Source organism: Prionailurus bengalensis, chromosome A2 (assembly GCF_016509475.1).
Source record: "Prionailurus bengalensis isolate Pbe53 chromosome A2, Fcat_Pben_1.1_paternal_pri, whole genome shotgun sequence".
Taxonomy (NCBI): domain Eukaryota; kingdom Metazoa; phylum Chordata; class Mammalia; order Carnivora; family Felidae; genus Prionailurus; species Prionailurus bengalensis.
In genome coordinates this window covers 139393536-139411907 of record NC_057348.1, presented here as the reverse complement: position 1 = coordinate 139411907, position 18372 = coordinate 139393536, and the positions used below count along the sequence as shown (strand labels likewise).

General features: G+C 36.6%; 1 protein-coding gene across 19 annotated transcripts in view; it reads left to right on the top strand.

Annotated features, from left to right (window-relative positions):
- CADPS2 (calcium dependent secretion activator 2) overlaps nt 1-18372 on the top strand; it is a 540583-nt gene that overhangs the window by 411131 nt on the left and 111080 nt on the right. For 12 of the 19 annotated variants that reach the window (XM_043589373.1, XM_043589371.1, XM_043589363.1 and 9 more), the window contains 4 exons: nt 449-550; nt 7710-7773; nt 10741-10864; nt 12886-12906. In XM_043589373.1, coding sequence (XP_043445308.1) covers nt 449-550; nt 7710-7773; nt 10741-10864; nt 12886-12906 — 311 coding nt within the window. The remainder of the gene's footprint in view (nt 1-448; nt 551-7709; nt 7774-10740; nt 10865-12885; nt 12907-18372) is intronic. The other 7 variants (XM_043589377.1, XM_043589375.1, XM_043589367.1 and 4 more) reach the window with 1 other exon arrangement.

The following is an 18372-nucleotide window of genomic DNA, read 5'->3' as shown; positions in this document are numbered from 1 at the left end:
CCTCCTTTAAATAAATTTCCATTACAGATGCAAGTAATATGTATACTGTGAACCAGTATACATTTTACTTAACTATTCTTCAGGGAAATATAAAGATTACACACACACACACACACACACACACACACACACACACACACAAGGGCAATGGGTGGCTCAGGTGAATAAGCATCCAACTCTTGGTTTCACCTCAGCTCATGATCTCAGGGTTCATGAGACTGAGCCCTGTGTTGGGCTCTGCACTGATGGCATGGAGCCTACGTTGTATTCTCTCTCCCTCTCTCTGTGCCCCTCCCACACTTGCACTTTCTTTTCTCTCAAAATACATGTGTATAAATAAAGATATATATATATGTGTGTGTGTGTGTGTGTGTGTGTGTATAAAGATATAAAATACATGATAATAGCCATTCTATCAATATAAATGACTGATTTTGATTTTTTCCAGGCCTGATGGAATTGGAACAGTTTCAATGGAAGAAAAAGAGAGATTTGAGGAGATAAAAGAAAGACTCTCTTCCCTTTTAGAAAATCAGATAAGCCATTTCAGGTATATATATTCCATTCATTAATATTAAGTATTTGCTTTCTTCATTCCACACTCCAATCCCCCACAGCTGTTTATCATGTCTTTCTGCTGCTACTCAAGAACTACCAGTAGCTTCTTTTCCAATGCCTGCAAGGTAAGATCCACGTTCCTCAGTCCGTGGTCTGTTTCTAAGCCCACCACCATTCAGTTTCCACCATTCGCTAAGGTAGATCCCTTCGCCCTTCAGTGTCCAGTGTGGAACGTATTTCTCACGTGTGCATTTCTCATTCTTGAGTAGCCTCTTTCCCCAGCTCTGGTGACTAGTCCTTTCTCTCAGAATCACCAAGCAAGGAACCTCTTATGTCCTGTCTTCACAGTGCAGCCTTTCTCAGTCATTCCAGCAAAGACTGAAAAACCTGAAGTCTTTCAGCATATGTCATCTGTACTTTTCACTAGTCGTTTATCACATAGTCATAACACCCATTTTTTAAGCCATTAGTTATCCTTTTATTTATATTTTCCGAGAACAAGGGTCCCACTGCCTGGCACAGTTTCTTGCTCAAAAAAACCATTTAAACTAAGAAACATTTGCATAGTGAAAGGTCAAAAATCTTAATATTTTCCCCCCTGATAGCTGTTAGCTGTTAGCTGTCAGCTGTTAGCTGAACAGAACCTCATGGTTAAAAACAGAAATTTGCCAATATGTTCCCTTTTTTTTTTTCAATCATTTTTACCAGGTCCTATAGTATGTTGTGTCTTACAACATACTTGTCTTGTTGCAGAGATCAGACTTGAAATTATTTCATCATTACTGAAAACTTCGGTTTAATATACTTCTGTAATAGTTCAAGAAAGCTGTTACTTAACCATTACCTTCTAGGCATATTATAAGTCTTCCCCTGTGAGTCTGACTAGCTCAAGAGAGAAGACCTAAAGCCATGGACAATAAAGACTCCCACTGGAACAGCCCAGCCAGATTCTTCTTTAGCAAAGACCATAGCCTACACATACCCACCTTAAGAGCATATAGCTTCCATTCAGGTTTTTACTGCCACACTTTTGAAAATGATCAGACAACCAAGGTCATCAGACATTTGAGGAAAGTATTTAATATGGAAAATAGAGTCTAAAATAAGTAAATACGAAAAGAGCAATTGGGAAAACATGGGGAAAGAAAATTAATGTGGGGACTAAGGCAATGAAAATCTGTTATTGATGTCCTTGGAGAGGTTTAAGAAGATAGGGCAACTATAAAACAAAAGCAGGATGTTGTTAAAAAGAAAAAAAAATGAATAAACCTTAAGGAACAAATACGAACACATACACGCTATTAAAAATTAAGTTAATGAAACCTTCTAGAAAGTAATAGGAGAAAGGTAGGAAAATGGAAATACAAAGATAAGAAAAATTAAGGATTTGCTCAGGAGTTTCATCACCATAAGTAATAGGAATTCTGGAAACATAAGGCTGAAAGTAGGAAATTGTCAATACATTTATTCAAAAACATTTTACAGAAGTAAAAGACCTAAGGGTTCACAGTGAAAGAGCTCATTGAGTACCCAGCACAATGGATTAGAATAGATACTCATCAGGGACATTTTCATGAACTTCCAGCATCTTGGGGATAAAAGAGAAGATCCTGAAATACAAAGAATCCAGAATCAGAATTACTTCTCAACATTGATTCGTTCTACAAACATACATTGAGTACATATTGTGTGTCAGGCAGAGGACAAAGTTAAAGTTCCTTTTCTTCAACTTTCATTCTGATGGGAGGAGCAATACCGATATTCAGAAAACAATGCATCACTGTCTTCAAATTTCTGAGGAAAGATTATTTTCAACCTAGAATTCTATACCAGTAACAGTCTTAAGAGTAGTAGTAGAAAAATATTTTCAGACATTAGGACCTTAAACGATACGCTTCTTGAGGTGACTGATTGCTAAAGCCAGTAGAGCATGTAGCTCTTGATCTCAGGGGTTATGAGTTCAAGCTCCATGTTGGGCATGGAGCCCACCTAAAAAAAAAAAAAAAAGATACGCTTCCCATAATCCCTTTCTGGAGAGTACAAATTCCAGACAAAGGAAAAAACAAGGAGGGATCGTTAAGATCCCTGAAACTGAAAATCGGCATTAAAGAAGAGGGAATCTTCATGGTGATTGTTAATAGAAACCCCAAGTGATGGCTGAGCTTTGAAAGCAGCCAGTTCTGATAAGAGCAGGTCAGAAAAAAATCTTCAAGTAAATTAAATTGACAAAATACTAAGATGTTTTAATATGTTGAGAGAGAATTTACCCATTTGGAAGTGAGTTTGGAGTTATATTAATTAGATTATATTAGTTATATTGGAATTTGGAATTACATTAGATAAGGTCTATAAAAAGAGGAAATTAGGGGCGCCTGTGTAACTCAATCAGGTGAGCATCTGACTCTTGATCTCTGTTCATGTCATGATCTCACAGTTGTGAGATTGAGCCCCACATTGGACTCTGCTGTCAGCACAGAGATTCTTGTGATTCTTCCTCTCCCTTTCCTTCTGACCCTCCCCTGTGCACACATGCACTCTTGTGCATGTGCTCTCTCTCTTTCAAAATAAACAAAAAAATATTTAAAAAAATAAATAAAAATAAAGACAGGTATTAAATATAAACAAAATGATGGCACATAAGAAATCATAGTACTGTGTCTCAGTTATCTAGGATATTACATAATATAAATACTCTATTTAACCCCCAAATGGTATAACTGTGTTAGAAAGACAGGAAGGACAGGAATTACATTTAGGGTTGGGTAAAGTAGTCAAAAAAAATAACATATGTCTAAGATGGGATGATATTTATCCTGTCATCTGAAACAAAAAAAAAATTTAAAGACTAAAGTATGTGCAAAAATGCTTTTCAACACATTAAATATAAGACCATGAATAAAAGTGATTCTTGAGAGATGAGAAACAAATGAATAAGCCCTTTCATTGCCTCTGCTTAGCATGAGGACAGTGTTTCCAGGCCATGGCCCAGGGAGGAGAATCTCAGTGGACCCTGACTTGAGACAGAGATGGGAGTCCAGGAAGGACAAGACAGCCAGAATTCTCAGATCAGACTTCTAAAGAAAGAGAGAAGAGACCTACAGGTATTTGCTGAGGGTCCCCTTAGAGTCTTCAACTAACTATTGATCTGAGCAAGTATGTAAGGAAACTATTTAAAGTCAGGCAAATAATCCTTTCTCTCTGTGGTAGAATTACAGAGGATAATCCCCAAAGCTAACACAGCTAAGAGGAGTACCAGTTTCTACCACCCAGATTGGAAAGCTTCTAAATCATGAGTATCAGAATACTGAGACGGCTTTGCTTCAGTAATGGAAAAAAAAAATTAGCCCTGTTTTTATCTCTCCTGATGAGAATTAAAATCAAAATTCAAATAAATCAAACTGTTTTTAAGTCATTTCATTGAATTCCAGAACAAAGTTCAAGAATAGAGGAATACAAAAATATTGAGCCACCAATAATGTAAAACAACACTGTCTAGCATCCAGTCAAAAATTTCTAGGCATATGAAAAAAAATAGTAAAATATAACCAATGAAGAGAGCAAAAACAGCCAAAAGTAGAAATAACACAAGATAGAATTAGTAAACCATACTATTAAGAGACTTATTACCAAATGTCTTATGCTCAACCTGTTAAGGGCTTTAATGGAAAACCTACAGCTTCATACTTAATATGAAGACTGAATGTGAAAGATTGAAAGTTTTTCACCTAAGATCAAAAGGCAAGGATGTTTGCTCAGAAATCAGTATTCAAGGTAGTGTGGTATGGACAGTTCAGAAGTAGACTCATACACATATGGTCAATGGATTTTCAAAAAATATATAAAGATAATTTACAAAGTATGCTTTTTTTCAACAAATATTAACCTGGACCCATACCTCATACATGATTGAAGAGTTAACCTAAAATGGATAGATCTAGAAAACAGAAAAATGTCTCTGTCCTTAGACTAAGCATAGATTCTTAAACACCAAAATCACGATTCATAAATGGAAAAATTTTACCTTAAACTTCAACAACATTAAAAACTTTTGATCTTCCAAAGACATTGAGAGAGTAAGAGATACATTCCAGAATGGGAAGAACTGTTTGCACAATACGTATCCCACAAAAGACTTTTTAATCCAGAATATATAAATAACTCTTAAAACTTATTAAGAAATGAAACAACTCAATAAAAAAATTATGATATTTCACCAAAGACATATGGTGAAAAGGCATATGAAAAGATGCTCAACATCATTACTCTTCAGGGAAATACAAACTAAAATACAATGAGGTACTACTATGTCATTAGCATAGCTAAAGTTTAAAAATTACTCCCCAAGGTGTTGGCATGGTTGTGAAACTGGACCTAGCCTATGACCTAGGCCATTCCACTTGTAGGTACTCCCCCAAGAGAAATGAAAGCATATGTCCACACAGAGACTTTTATGTGAGTGTTCAAACCTTAACATACCAGCATTATTCCTAATAAACATAATATGAAAATAAGCCAGGTGGCCATCACCGAGGAATGAACAATGTATTGCAATACTTCTGAGCAGTAAAAAGGAATGAACTGTTGATAGCATAAAAATATATTGAGAGAAATTACATGCAAAGAAGTACATGCTATGATTTCTCTTACATAAAATGATAGAAAATACAAATTATTCCAAATGACAAAGTAAATCAGTGGTTGCCTGGGCCCAGTGGGTGGGGAAGGAACATTTGAGGGTCATGAATATATATATTAAGTTGAATGTAGTGATGGTTTCACAGGTGTTTACATATGTCAAAACTTATCAAATTATATATTTTAAATATGTGCAGTTCATTATATATCCTTTATGCCTCTAAATCTATTAAAAACTAAGTACTTCCATAGTGGAAAGTCAGTAGAATCATATTTAAAACTGAAAAACCAAGAATTAGAAATATTAGCATGTAGGTTAGGAATATAACTTTTAAATACTGAAAGAAGTAGCAAAAAGTTAAAAACTTTTTTCTGAAGAAATTTTTTTTTCTGAAGAAATTTACTTGGGGAGTGGGGTGGAAATGACATAAAGAACTTTTTTTCATAAAAAGTCTTGAAAAGAAGTTTCCTTTCAGACTATGTGCATATATAACTTTAACAAAAAGAAATCCTGTATTTTAAAATGGATAAGGAAAGGAAACAATTTGTGGGACATGTGTATGCAGGTTCATTTATCTGTGTAATTAATTTACTATGTTAGGAATCAGGGTGATTTTAATTTATTCAGATTAGATATTAAACTTTGTTGAATTTTATTTGATAATTGAGTATTTTCCCCTTTGCTTTGCTATTAGAGAGCTATCAAAGTGGTAAAAACCTAAAATATTTATCCTGAAAGGCAGAACAAAACTATTCCTTTCTTTTAAAACTCATTTTGTAAAGATTAATTAAGCTTCTGTGTAGTTATTTTCTGTACTTTATTGATTCAGGATTACTTGTACTCTGTAAATGTGCTGAATTATTTACACATCATGGGCAGCTATGCTAATTCAGAACATACCCAGTGGGACCTCAGAGCCCTGAAATGCTAAATGTAATCTGGGGATCAGTAACATTCCATTCATAAAATGTGTCACCCACAGGTTAATGGAAATAAACAATAGGAAAGACAATGGGTGGATTATGCAAATACACTGAAAAGATTTAAGCAGGGGGAGGGGACTATAAGAACCCAATTTGTGTTTTATTTAAACGTGGATTAAGGTTTATGGTACACAAAATGATGAAAGCTACTTTGCTAATTTGCTAATGCTCTAAAAGGCAACACTGCCCAGGAAACAAAACTATCAAAAATAAATTGGTGGTGGTTTTTGTGCACGGGAGCAGAGGGAGGAGTGAGAGAATGCATCAAGGCAAGCGTAAGTGAAGGAAATTTTTGACAGTAAATGAAATGATAAACACTGTTGGGAAGAAAAATTTGAGTGACTGGATTTATGACATTTTTTTGCATTTATCTGAAACTAATAAAAGTTTCATAAAACTAAAACCCAGCCCTAATATAAATTTAACAACTGCTTTGTGAGAAATCAGTCTTTAATCACTCTTTAATCACTCTTCAAAATTCACTCCTATAAAATAATTTGAATTTAAAATATACGTGCTTTTAAGGAAACCTGTTCAAATTGCCTTGTGAAAACAGTAATTTCATAGTGAGTTACATCTTAGAAGATGTGTTAACCAAGTCCCTGAATAATGGCAAAGGACATGGAAATATACAAACTTCAAGTTACTAGTGTCAAGATTTCTAATACAGATCCAAGTGGCAGCCTGTGGACAGCTCAGCTGCCTGGAGCACTTGATCTTGGGGGGGGGGCAGTGGTTGGGGGGGTGAGGTGCTTTACTGAACTGATTCAACAAAGCGAGGAGCTCCAGCAGGATGAAGTGGCCCTGACGTTTTCTGCTCTTTAAGTGGAAAGTGACCTGAAGAGGGACTCCTGTGTAAAGAGCCATAAATCTGTTACCACCATGTGTCAACAAACTTCCAAGGAGCCCACTCACTCCCCAAGCTTCTGACCCTGATTTCAGAATGCTAATGTAACCTGTCCTCCAGTTGTGGGGGTGAATTAGGAATACACAGGACTGGAAAGACTGAGGATGACCCACTCTGCTGGCAAACTGCAGAGTTCCCCAAGGTTTATGTGTTTTGTGTGGGGAGATGCCACCGGCACAGAAGACAAAAAGGGAGAGCTGAAAGCCATTTTTTGTACTAGAAGTTATGACTGGTGGGGAAGGGGGGTGGTATTTCCATCTCAAGCCACACAAGTACAGGAGTAGATGGGCGAAGTCATTTTGTTGATGATAGGGCTTGATAACAACAAAACTTAAGAAATGTTTAGGGAATATGTTTTAATTATCTCTTTAATAGGACCTTTCTGAACATGTATCGTCAAAACTGTAGAACCTTTTCATCACAGTTGACAGCCTTACTGTTTAAAGAAATTTACAGCATGAACTAGGTAAACTTCTGCTGTTAAAATTTTTCCCAAATGGGCTGATGCTATTTTAACCAACCTTTCACTGTTCTTTAATAATGCCAAGTAATAGAAGAGGGAATTATTTAGCAGTCTCGGATATTAAATGTGTGACTTTTTTTGTTCCTCCTTTTGTTTTTAAAGATACTGTTTTCCCTTTGGACGACCTGAGGGTGCTCTAAAAGCTACGCTTTCATTACTCGAAAGGGTATGTTTGAACACTACTTTGTAAACACTATTTGCACTCTTAGTGGCTGTGTGTTTTAGTTACTAACCCAGGCAGATAAGCCCATTCCTCGCAAGTGTGTTCCCTGAGGCTGTTGGTCACATTTCATCACTTTGTCATCTGCTCTTACCACAACTCCTCCTATTGACTATTTCTTCCTGTCCGAAACCTTTCTGAAGCCCACCCCGGCCATCCTGTGCCGAGATGATGGCATCTTGGTGGTATCCATTTTCCCCACCTCTTTCTTTCCCTCATGAGATTTTCTAGTCAAGTATAATTATGTTTTTCAGACTTGATTGTTGTCTTTTATTACCACCCTCCACCCCGACTTATTTGAACTTCTGTCATGTTTGTCACACCTATAAGAGTTTATCATTTAATATTTACAAATGTAACATGCCTTTCATTCTAAATCTCAGAATTCACTTCAACTTATGTTACTTTAAATGAATACACAAATGGAAGAAATTCATTTTCCCTCAACTAAATAGCAAACAAGGCTTTCATATCCACGCTAAAATAACTTACTAATGAAAATACGTTCTTCACTCCTGTTTTTGTGGCAGACTAAATTTGAAAGGGAAGAATCATTTTGATATATTTATAAAACTATATGCTGGGTGGATCCTAACAGTTAAGCAATGTGGACAATTCCTTTTCCTTATCAGTATTAGAAACAATTTCTAAGGATCATTTATAGCTCATGATTTGAATGTTCTGGCCCTGATTTATTGACTTCAAACACTTGGTCTTGCCCACTTTCCTGCCAAATGAATTCTAGATTGTTTATTAGCACTTCTATTAAAAGCAAAAAGGGATTTCACGGATTTGAGCACTTGGAAGATGAGGGCTAGAACTGATGAATGTAATGAGATCTTTGGATTATACATTGGTTTCCGCTGTATATCCCTGTCTTATTGTTCCCTGTGCATCATGTGATAGAAATATTATTATAGTAGTGACCTGTTTTATTTGAACTTTTATAATAAAGCTGCATGTAACCTAGGCTTTTCAAAGTATTCATTTCATCCAGTTCATTAAGGTATCATAGAAAAGATAAAATCTTTACAGAGAGCTTTACTTTTGGAATGGCATCCCATCCTGGGGACCTAATACAACCTGTCTGTGTTACGGTTTCCACGGTGGAGCCTCCATCCTCCCCCCATCATGGAAGAGTTAGTAATAGCAGAGATGCTCTCACGCCCTGACAGGCGGCAGGATGAACAGTGACCTTTTTCCCAGTTATAGTCGCTAATCATGTCTCTTGCTGAACTGAGACAGAAATGGGAGGGCCACTTCTTCATTTTCACGTCTCTGTATTTATTGACATCTTAGAAAAAATAAATCTCCATGTGAATTCTTCATACTTATTATGCCTTGGAAGAAATGGAGAAGATACAGGAGACAAGCTGGGTCTCTCTTTCGCACTTGCGCCCTAACATTGCCCTTTGCCAGGAAAGAGGATACAGTTCCCTCCATTCCAAATTAAATACCCAGCTCCTGGATACTATGAACTATAACCCAATTTCATTCCTGGACTCGTCTCTGTAACAGACCACATACATTCTAATTTCAGCAACTCTATTATTTAAAAGTGTACCACCAGGGGAAGGCCTGATAGTAAAGTTCATCATTCTGCGTGTGGGACAAAATTAATATTAAATTTAAATCTTACTAATAATCACATTAAAAATAATAGTACACATTAAAGCTTTTTTTTTTTTTTTACTATGAGCCGAAGGGTTTTTCTGCCTATAAAGACTCTGATGTGTAGTTCTAATTAAAGTTCCAGATACGTGTAAAATATGTTAAAAATTTTTAATACGAAACTATGAAGAATAATTGAATTTGATGGGAAGGACGTTTTTCAGTGATAAAGTTTGCTGTTTTGAAAAGGAAACCTTGCCTGACAAAATTAAAATATGTTGTGAAAGACCACCAGTGCTTAAGTGGTTGAATAAATTTGAGATTATAAAATCCTTCGTGCCGAGGCTGATCAAAAGAGAATGAAGTAATAAAGCATGGATGTTTTCATGCTCTTTTGATGATTCTTTAAGGTGAAAGACTAATAGAATAGTAAGAATACTTACTGTTCTTGTCTTCTTTATACTCACGTTTTGCCATATATTTTATAATTTGAATATAAGCAAAACCAGAAAAGCTGCATTAAGTATATGGAAAAATAGTTCTGGACTAATGGTATAATCAAAACTGCCTGTAAGCAATTTTATCACTGAAAAAGTTTTAAGGAAAATTACCAATGAGTCATTATAAAAGTGCTTAAATACATAATATCTTGAATTCTGGATATGATTGCATTTTTGCCTTGCCAATAATAATACTTATAAAGGAAAAAAATCTAAAAATACAGTTAAGAACTCAACAGAAAATAATCTGTTCTTTTTAATTTCAGAAAGTTTCTGTGTGTTTTAACACAGAAATGCCATTCATTTCACTAAAACAAAAGATTTTTTTCCCTCTCAGCAGATCACAGGAATTAGTTTGTGAGAATTAGAGATCTTGATTTTTATAGAGCTCAAAAACAGTGCTTGTTATTAATGGAACTTTGTTACTGTTTTCATATATATCGCTCAAAAGATTTAAAGCATTTAAATTAGGGATGTGCAAGAGAAACTTTATTGCTTGTCCCAAGGACTATAATCCTGATCTGAAACAGCTGCTCTAACGGTGTCCTGGGCCCCTGGAGGAAAAGTGACAGTCCTCACACTGAATGGTGGTTTGGCCTAGGGGAGGTTTTGATGTGCATAAATGAGGCTTAGACAGGAGGAGCCAAGATTGGAGGATTATGTTCCCAGTTGTGATGTGCCGACTCATTACTTTCCCTCAATGTTACCTAGGACCCCTTCCTGGTAATAGATATAGGACAATTTGTATAATTTGATTTTAGTATCTGTTTTATGCAATCTCTCCCTGTCTTCCTCTCTTTAGGTCTTAATGAAAGATATTGCCACTCCCATACCAGCAGAAGAGGTGAAAAAAGTGGTCAGAAAATGTCTCGAGAAAGCTGCCTTGATCAATTACACCAGACTCACAGAATATGCCAAAATAGAAGGTCAGTGCAGTGAGCAATTGCCGAAGTGGCAGTGAGAGCCAACAATGCCTATTAACTGAATTTTCTGTGAGAAGTTCTTTCCTTTCCTGAACAAACCTGTACCGTGGCAAAGGGAAATGTCTCATTAAAATCTCAGCTGGTGAACTGAAGAGCTTTTTCCTATTCATTGCTTTAATATGCCTCCTGGGACTCTGCTTGAATGAAAGACCCAGGATTCGTGCTTAAGTTGTCCTTTGTTCTTATTTTGAGTTTTCAGGGAACCAAAAGGTGTTTTCATGGGTTGTATTTTTTGACATTACCGTAAGTATGTCTAACATTTCAACTGTAGGTAGTGTCTTCTTTCCTGATCAGTAATAGTGTAGTATTACATAATTTTATTTTCTGTTCAACAGTGTTGCTCAGAGAAGGAGGAAACTTGTTGATTATGATGAGGGCCAAAATAAACTGACAGAATTCCCTGCAACTTCTCATTGCTTGCAATATATTAACACATTTGAATGATTACATCTCTTGAGAGGACTGCACTTTTTTTTTCCTCTTCCTTCAGATTTCACTCATTAAGATTACTGAGGTTTAAGATGCTTAGAAATAACTAAATTGAAATTTGTGGCAAAGACACAAAAATGGGCTTTATTCGACAATCCTTTGATACAATTAAAAATGATAGAAAGGGCCTCAAAGTTTTTGCTCCAATTATTCATAAAACTGGCTTGTGTCGTCCATGTAGCATTCACTTAGGAAAAGTTTGCAAAGTTAAATGCGTATATCTAAAAATAAAGGCAAATCCTCTGTTAGAAAAATTTTAGTAACTTTTAATATAAAATTGTACTGAATTATAAATTTGTTAATTATTGATGTGAAGATAGTTTTATCAAAAGTGGTACAATGAAAAAGATTGATTATAATTGGCTGTGTTATATCCTTTTTTTCTCTCCGAATCTGATCAAGCTTTCTAACAAGCATGCAATAACCAACCTCCTGAGTGATTAACAAAAAAGCCATCCCATCACTATAGCAACCAATATTATATCACGAGAGTAACAACATGAAACCTCCTTAGTTACCAGTTTAACATCATTAATTATGATATCATGTTGTGTTAAAGCAAAAGCAATGAATATTAGCTCATTTGGGGAAAGTGGAAGATAAACAGATTGGTTTTCACATCATGAATACTCATTCAAACAATCTTCGTGTTTTGAACATTGTGTGTTGTGAACATGGGTTGAAAGAATCGTTATAAAAATAGACCTATTAAAACCTTTCAAATCTAGTAAAGGGAAAAAAGTTTGTGCACAACTTGAATAAACACAGTATTGTTTTATTCAAGTGTTTAAACTCAATCCAAAAAAAAAAAAAAACCCTATGAGAATCCTTTTGTTCTTAACTGGCCATTCCAGTTAGTATTTTTGACCATTGTGCAAGAATACCGAAAACAGGTTATTTCTATTTTCTAGTCCTAGAGTCCATTTTAACATGGACAAATAAAATTGTCCCAGCCATGGATAACTTTTGTTAATTAGTTAGACAAACGTGTTAACACTGGTGGTCAAAAGACATAGCTGTTCCTCTGGATCACACATGAAAACAAGTCTGTGTTAGAGAAAATCCTATTCTGGGACCAAATAAACAGTGAGCAGGGAGCTCTCATAGCTCTTTCCTTTCTGGAGTCATCTGTCTCTTACTTCTAGTCTACTGTGAGAATATTCTAGAAAATGGATCCTAGGAATCTAGGTGGGACTACTGAGCAGTCTCCATTTTCAGAAAAACAAAATGCATGCTTATTATATGAGAAAACGTCTATGCATTTCATTTTCTCCCTTCCTTCCCACCCCCTTTTGTGTATGTTAAAAAATAAAGCGCTTTTTGCTTTATGCTCAGGATCAGACCAAGAACAAAATCAAATTTAAGTTAGATATAGGAAGTGGGCCACTTTTCTTTGCTTAATTGACTTTCTGCATTATGTGAGCAACATGGGTAGAGTCTGCTTTTTTCCTAAATTGTCTTTTCTTATGTTTTAGGCCCAGCAGAAAAGGAAGCAGGTAATGGATGTTTGTGCATGCACGTGCTGTTGTTTCTATTGTGGCATGATGTTTGATATTGATGAATAGCTGTCTGCTTTTCAGGGCTCCTATTAGATGACTTTAAGATACTGAAAATACTTTCATTTTGGGAGAACTATTGTTAATGCTCTGTAGGTAAAATACAGGCCATTTATCTCTGTTAAAGTTCAGCGTTTTTTATACGAAGTCAAAGCCAAAAATTGGAGGCTATATTAATGTTTTAAGCATGGACACTAATCTTATTTGGAAGCTGTAGCCAATATTTGGAGGGCTCTTACAGCTAGAGAAGAGGACCATCTCTCCTTTATCACTGCTGAAAAATAACACAGTGAAAAGCATAAATGCTATTAAATAAGAAGTAAGAAGCTCTTAACTTTGAAAGTTGCTAATCAGAGGAATGAGCAGGGATTATGAAGTCCTAGTCTCAGGAAATTGCTAGGAAAGTGTTCTCCGGATCACTGAATTTTTAAAGGTTTTTTTACTTTTCTCTTATGCCACTTATCACAGTTGTAATTAATTTAATTATGTGCTGTTATCTGTTTATCTTGTCTGTCTCTTCTTTAGCCCCTTGCCGGCAGGGTCTTTATGGACTGTGTTTACTGTTGCATCCTGGCACCCAGCCCTGCACCACTGGCCCCAAGTAGGCTCTCGGTGCTTTGGAGAGAGAGGAGAGCTTAGCTAGTTAGTTCCATGGGGCAAGAGCCCAGGGATCAACCTTTCTAGTCCGAGTTTCCCTGTCTCATTTAAAGCCTACATGCAGTGTTATAGACAAGTTTGGGTTGGTTTTAACTGAAGTCTTCGACTAAAGGGTTCTCTTTCTGTTTTCCTAACTCTTTCCATTCTGTTTCAGCATTTGACCCCAGAAAGTGTGAGGAACAAAACACTCTGAGCCAGGAAAAGGGGAAAGAACACGATGACCACTAAAGTGCACTTTTGAGACTACCATCACTTCTTAAGACAGCCCATTGTAATAGCAACAGTCCTGTTCTCTTTAACAAACTTCTTCAAAATCTCTTAGGGCATTTCATCCACTGCAGTGTTCCTGTAGTGAAAATAGTTTTTTATATAGTTGACACACAGGAAGTCTGGGGTTGTTAGGGCTTTCCCACTGACACAGAGTAAATAAATCAGCCAGCTGGGACTTGCATCAGGTGTCCTGATCCCCAGCCTACCAAGGCTATGCTCCTTCCCCTGTGAAATATGAGGGAGTCACAGCACGTCTTCATGAAGGTTGAAGTGGAGGAACCATGTAGAGTTGCACACATTCCCATTAAAAAGAGGAGAGAACGAGAAAGTTGCTGTCCCTCATGTACCTCACTTCCAGACAGAAGCCTTCCCTCACGCATTTCTGGCATCCATATGACTGTTCAACTCTAGAGGCTGATGATGCTAGGAAAAATACTTTCTTTAAAATTAAATTCTAAGAGGGGCATCCGGCTGGCTCAGTCGGTGGAACATGTGACTCTTGATCTCAGGGTTGTGAGTTTGAGCCCTACTTTGGGTGTAGAGATTACTTAAAAATCTTAAAAAAAAGAAAAAAAAGGCCCAGATGGAAGAGAGAAAAAAATCAGTGTATAGTCTAGATGATTTCAGTGGATTGAAGGGATAGTTAATCTCAGTTGAAGAATGTTGTGAAATAATAAAAGAGAGGTTTTAAAAAAAAAATGTAGTTCTATTTCTTTGGTTGCATCTGGTAGCAAGTTTAAGAGAGTTACCTAATGTTCTTGGGGGTGTAAATGACTCAAAATGAGAATGTCAGTTACATGTGTAAGAGCTCAAATGCTTCCAAGCAGTATTCTCTTGGGCATTATGATAATTTTCCTCAGTTAGTTTGTACCGTGTAGACAAGAGTTGAATTCTGCCCAAGATTGGTCTTCATTTTGTCATCTGTTGACAGTTCCCTCAGAGGTTTTGTTTTTGTTTTTTTGTTTTTGTTTTTGTTTTATTTACTCTGCTTCATTAGTTCCTAAAACAACTGTAGAAAACAGATATTTCATAGAAGAGGTAACCAAGACTATAGAAAAAGTCTGTAACTTTCACAAAGGTGTGCTGTTGTTATTCAATTGAGCAGACATGAGATTTGTACCCGTGCCTCTCAGATATGGAGCGTGTTCTGTCCACTGGTTGCCCTGCCTCTGGGGCTGTCCGATTCTGAGGCACAGTGCAAGAGCCAAGGGGTCACTTTTTCCAAAAGTATAGATATTTACTTAATAGTAAGAGCAAACACTCATTAGTAGGAACTGTTTTAAGCACTTTGCATGTGTCCATTCGTCCTTTACAATAAATATTTCTATTACTGCTTTTTTAGGAAACTGAAGCAGAGAAGTCACTAGTCATACATCCAGAGACCACTAGGAAGCAGGAGATTAGAACACAGTGTCTCCCTTTCAAACTGTCATTTTATTTTCCTTGGTCTTTCTCCCTCCCTTTTCTTAGCCTGTGTAGTTAAGTTTGTCATGGGCATTTGAAAGGAGGTCTGGAGCAGTGTGGTTCATAGAATTATGATGAAAGCTGTAGATATAACTTAAAATTTTCTAGTAATCGCATTAAAGAGGTAAAAAGAAATGGAAAATTAATTTTAATAATAGTTTTTTAACCCAATATATCTAAAATATTCCTTTAAAGTATATTCAATATAGAAAATTGAGATATTTTACAATATTTTTTCATATGTAGTCCTTGAAATCTGGTGTGTATTTTTACTAGCACATTTTGTCGCCCCATGTCAAGTACTTGTTTACCACATGTGACTATGGCTGCGGAATTAATCGGACAGCACAGATCCCATGGTAAGGCTAGGAACTGACTCCAAAATCCGAAGCTTTTTGTTTTTACGCTCACATATCTCACAGCGTCAGGTGTTGAAAGGGATTAAAATTTGCAACCTTGCCCCCCCCCAGCCCATACGTAGCCTCTTTTTCCCTCCCCTATTTTATTTTTCTCTGCAGCACTTGTATTCTAGCACATGATATGGTTCATTCATGCTACTCTTGTCCTAGAGTGGTAGCTCCACCAGGGCAGGACTTTCGTATTTTAGTAGCTGCTGTATCTCCGGTGCCTGAAAAAGGTGCCTGGCACATGTTTGGTACTCAATAAATATTTGTTGAATAAATGAATGAGTTTATGGCACAGAATGATCAAGCTATTTATAGCAGAGAGAACATGTATAAACTGGCAAGCTGGCTTACAAAAGGTCATTCAGATCAATCACTAAATAATCAGAAATATGAGAGCAAAAGTAACCACTTAAAAATAACAAGATTGGAGGGGCACCTGGGTGGCTCAGTTAGTTTAGCATCCAAATTTGGCTTAGGTCATGATCTCGCAAGTGATGAGTGGGTGAGAGCCTCGCCTCGGGCTCTGTGACAGCTCAGAGCCTGGAGCCTGCTTCAGTTTCTCTGTCTCCCGCTCTCTCTGCCCCTCTCTGCCCTCTCCCACTTATGCTCTCTCTCTAAAAAATAAACATACGTTAAAAAAGTTTTTTTAGGGGCGCCTGGGTGGCGCAGTCGGTTAGGCGTCCGACTTCAGCCAGGTCACGATCTCGCGGTCCGTGAGTTCGAGCCCCGCGTCGGGCTCTGGGCTGATGGCTCAGAGCCTGGAGCCTGTTTCCGATTCTGTGTCTCCCTCTCTCTCTGCCCCTCCCCGTTCATGCTCTGTCTCTCTCTGTCCCAAAAAATAAATAAACGTTGAAAAAAAAATTTTTTTTTAAGTTTTTTTAAATAACAAGATTGGACAAATTAAACCAGAATTCCATGCTCTTACCATGGGTGTGGGACACTAACCCTGGATCACAGCAGCCAGAGGTGATGGAGAACAGTGGCGTTAACAGTAGTTAGCATTCTAACCTGTTTCAGTTGTTTCCATAATTCAACATATGCTCAGTTGGACTTCTAGTTCTCTTCCATCCTTGGGAATTCTTCCCATTCTCCATCAGCAGCATGTATTTGCAGAAAAAAGGAATTTTACAACTTTGTAATAAATGAAATAAACGACCTCTCTCTAAATGTCTTCTTTCCTTCTTAGGATATCTTTGCATTTGTTTCATGAGAACAGAGTTCATTTTGAGAACTTAATATTTCTACAAGGCATTTTTTTTTAATTTTAAGAAATATCTGAGAGCTACACGGTTGCAAAAATCAACTGGTGCTCTTCCTCAATTTAATTTTATCACTACTGTGCATTTAACAATAAGATCATTTTTACAGTATTTATAGTCTAGGGTTCAAAAAGGTACTGCAACTTCATCTTCCTAATTGTGTCTTTTTTTAAATTTAAATCACATACCTTTTTGATGCAAACTAGCTCTTTTTAAAGGAGAATCGATTCCTTACTTCAGGGAGTTTCTTATAGACAAGAACAGCAGTCTAGTAACAGTCCCTGCTATCTCCTGAAAACTACGTATCATATGAGGGCTTATGATAAAAGAGAGAGACGGCTCATTAGAGCTTGCCTTGACCTGAGATCTTTTGCATAGACTTGGTAGCTAGGCTTATTGTGAATCTCAAAACATGGAGGTGCCCTAAACAAAAGGTAGCATGGAATGAACAGGCAAGAGCTTTGTGCACTGAGGATCTGTCTGGGCCCTTTGGTTGCCAGGTTCCCAGGTCTAACCCCCAAGTGCTCTCATTTTCAAAGTCTCGGTTGAACAGGTAGAGATGCTTTCCCAGAGGGCCACACTGCTTGCTTTCTTTGAGAGAAGTTGCACTTTGGCAGGCCTTACGTCATTAGGATGTGTTTGCCATCTGGGTGGCATTTTAATTGAGCGCTCCACTGTCAAGAGTATAGCGATAAATAATAAATAGAATCCGTTCTTAAGTGTATGTGTGTGTAGAAGTTGAGTAGATCAAAAGCATACTTGATGAAAATATTTTTTTGTCAGTGAATAATTTCTTACTAATATTTCTAGGATAACATAACCATTTTCTCTCATAAAAGCTATATTTTCTTATAAATTTGATTTTAAAAATTTTGAATATTATATTATGTTGAATTCAGGTTACTGATATCTCTAAATAATAGTCCTGAAATTTTGCATTCCCATAAGAATTGACAGTACTCTGCAGGAAGTGATTTGTGTATTAGAAGAAACAATTCTCACCTTAAAAACTATAAAGCAAAGTTGAAGAATTAAAGAATTTTTTTGTAGCCTTTGTTAGCGTGGCATGGATAGTAGGACTTTGGCACGAAAACCTTTATGACCATTTGTGCTTCTGAGTCACCTGATGACTTACAAATTGAAAAATGTAATTTCTGACTCTAAAAGAGAATATCTTATTGTTGTCTTCAAAATGTTTGAGAAAATTAAATCTATAAAGAGCTTTTAGTTTATAAAACTATGTATGTAGCGTAAACATTTGCTGCTTGAGCTACGCCATCTGGATAGGGACCAACTTAAAATTTATTTTTGTACTATATACAGAGAAAAAGTATTTTTCAGATGATCAG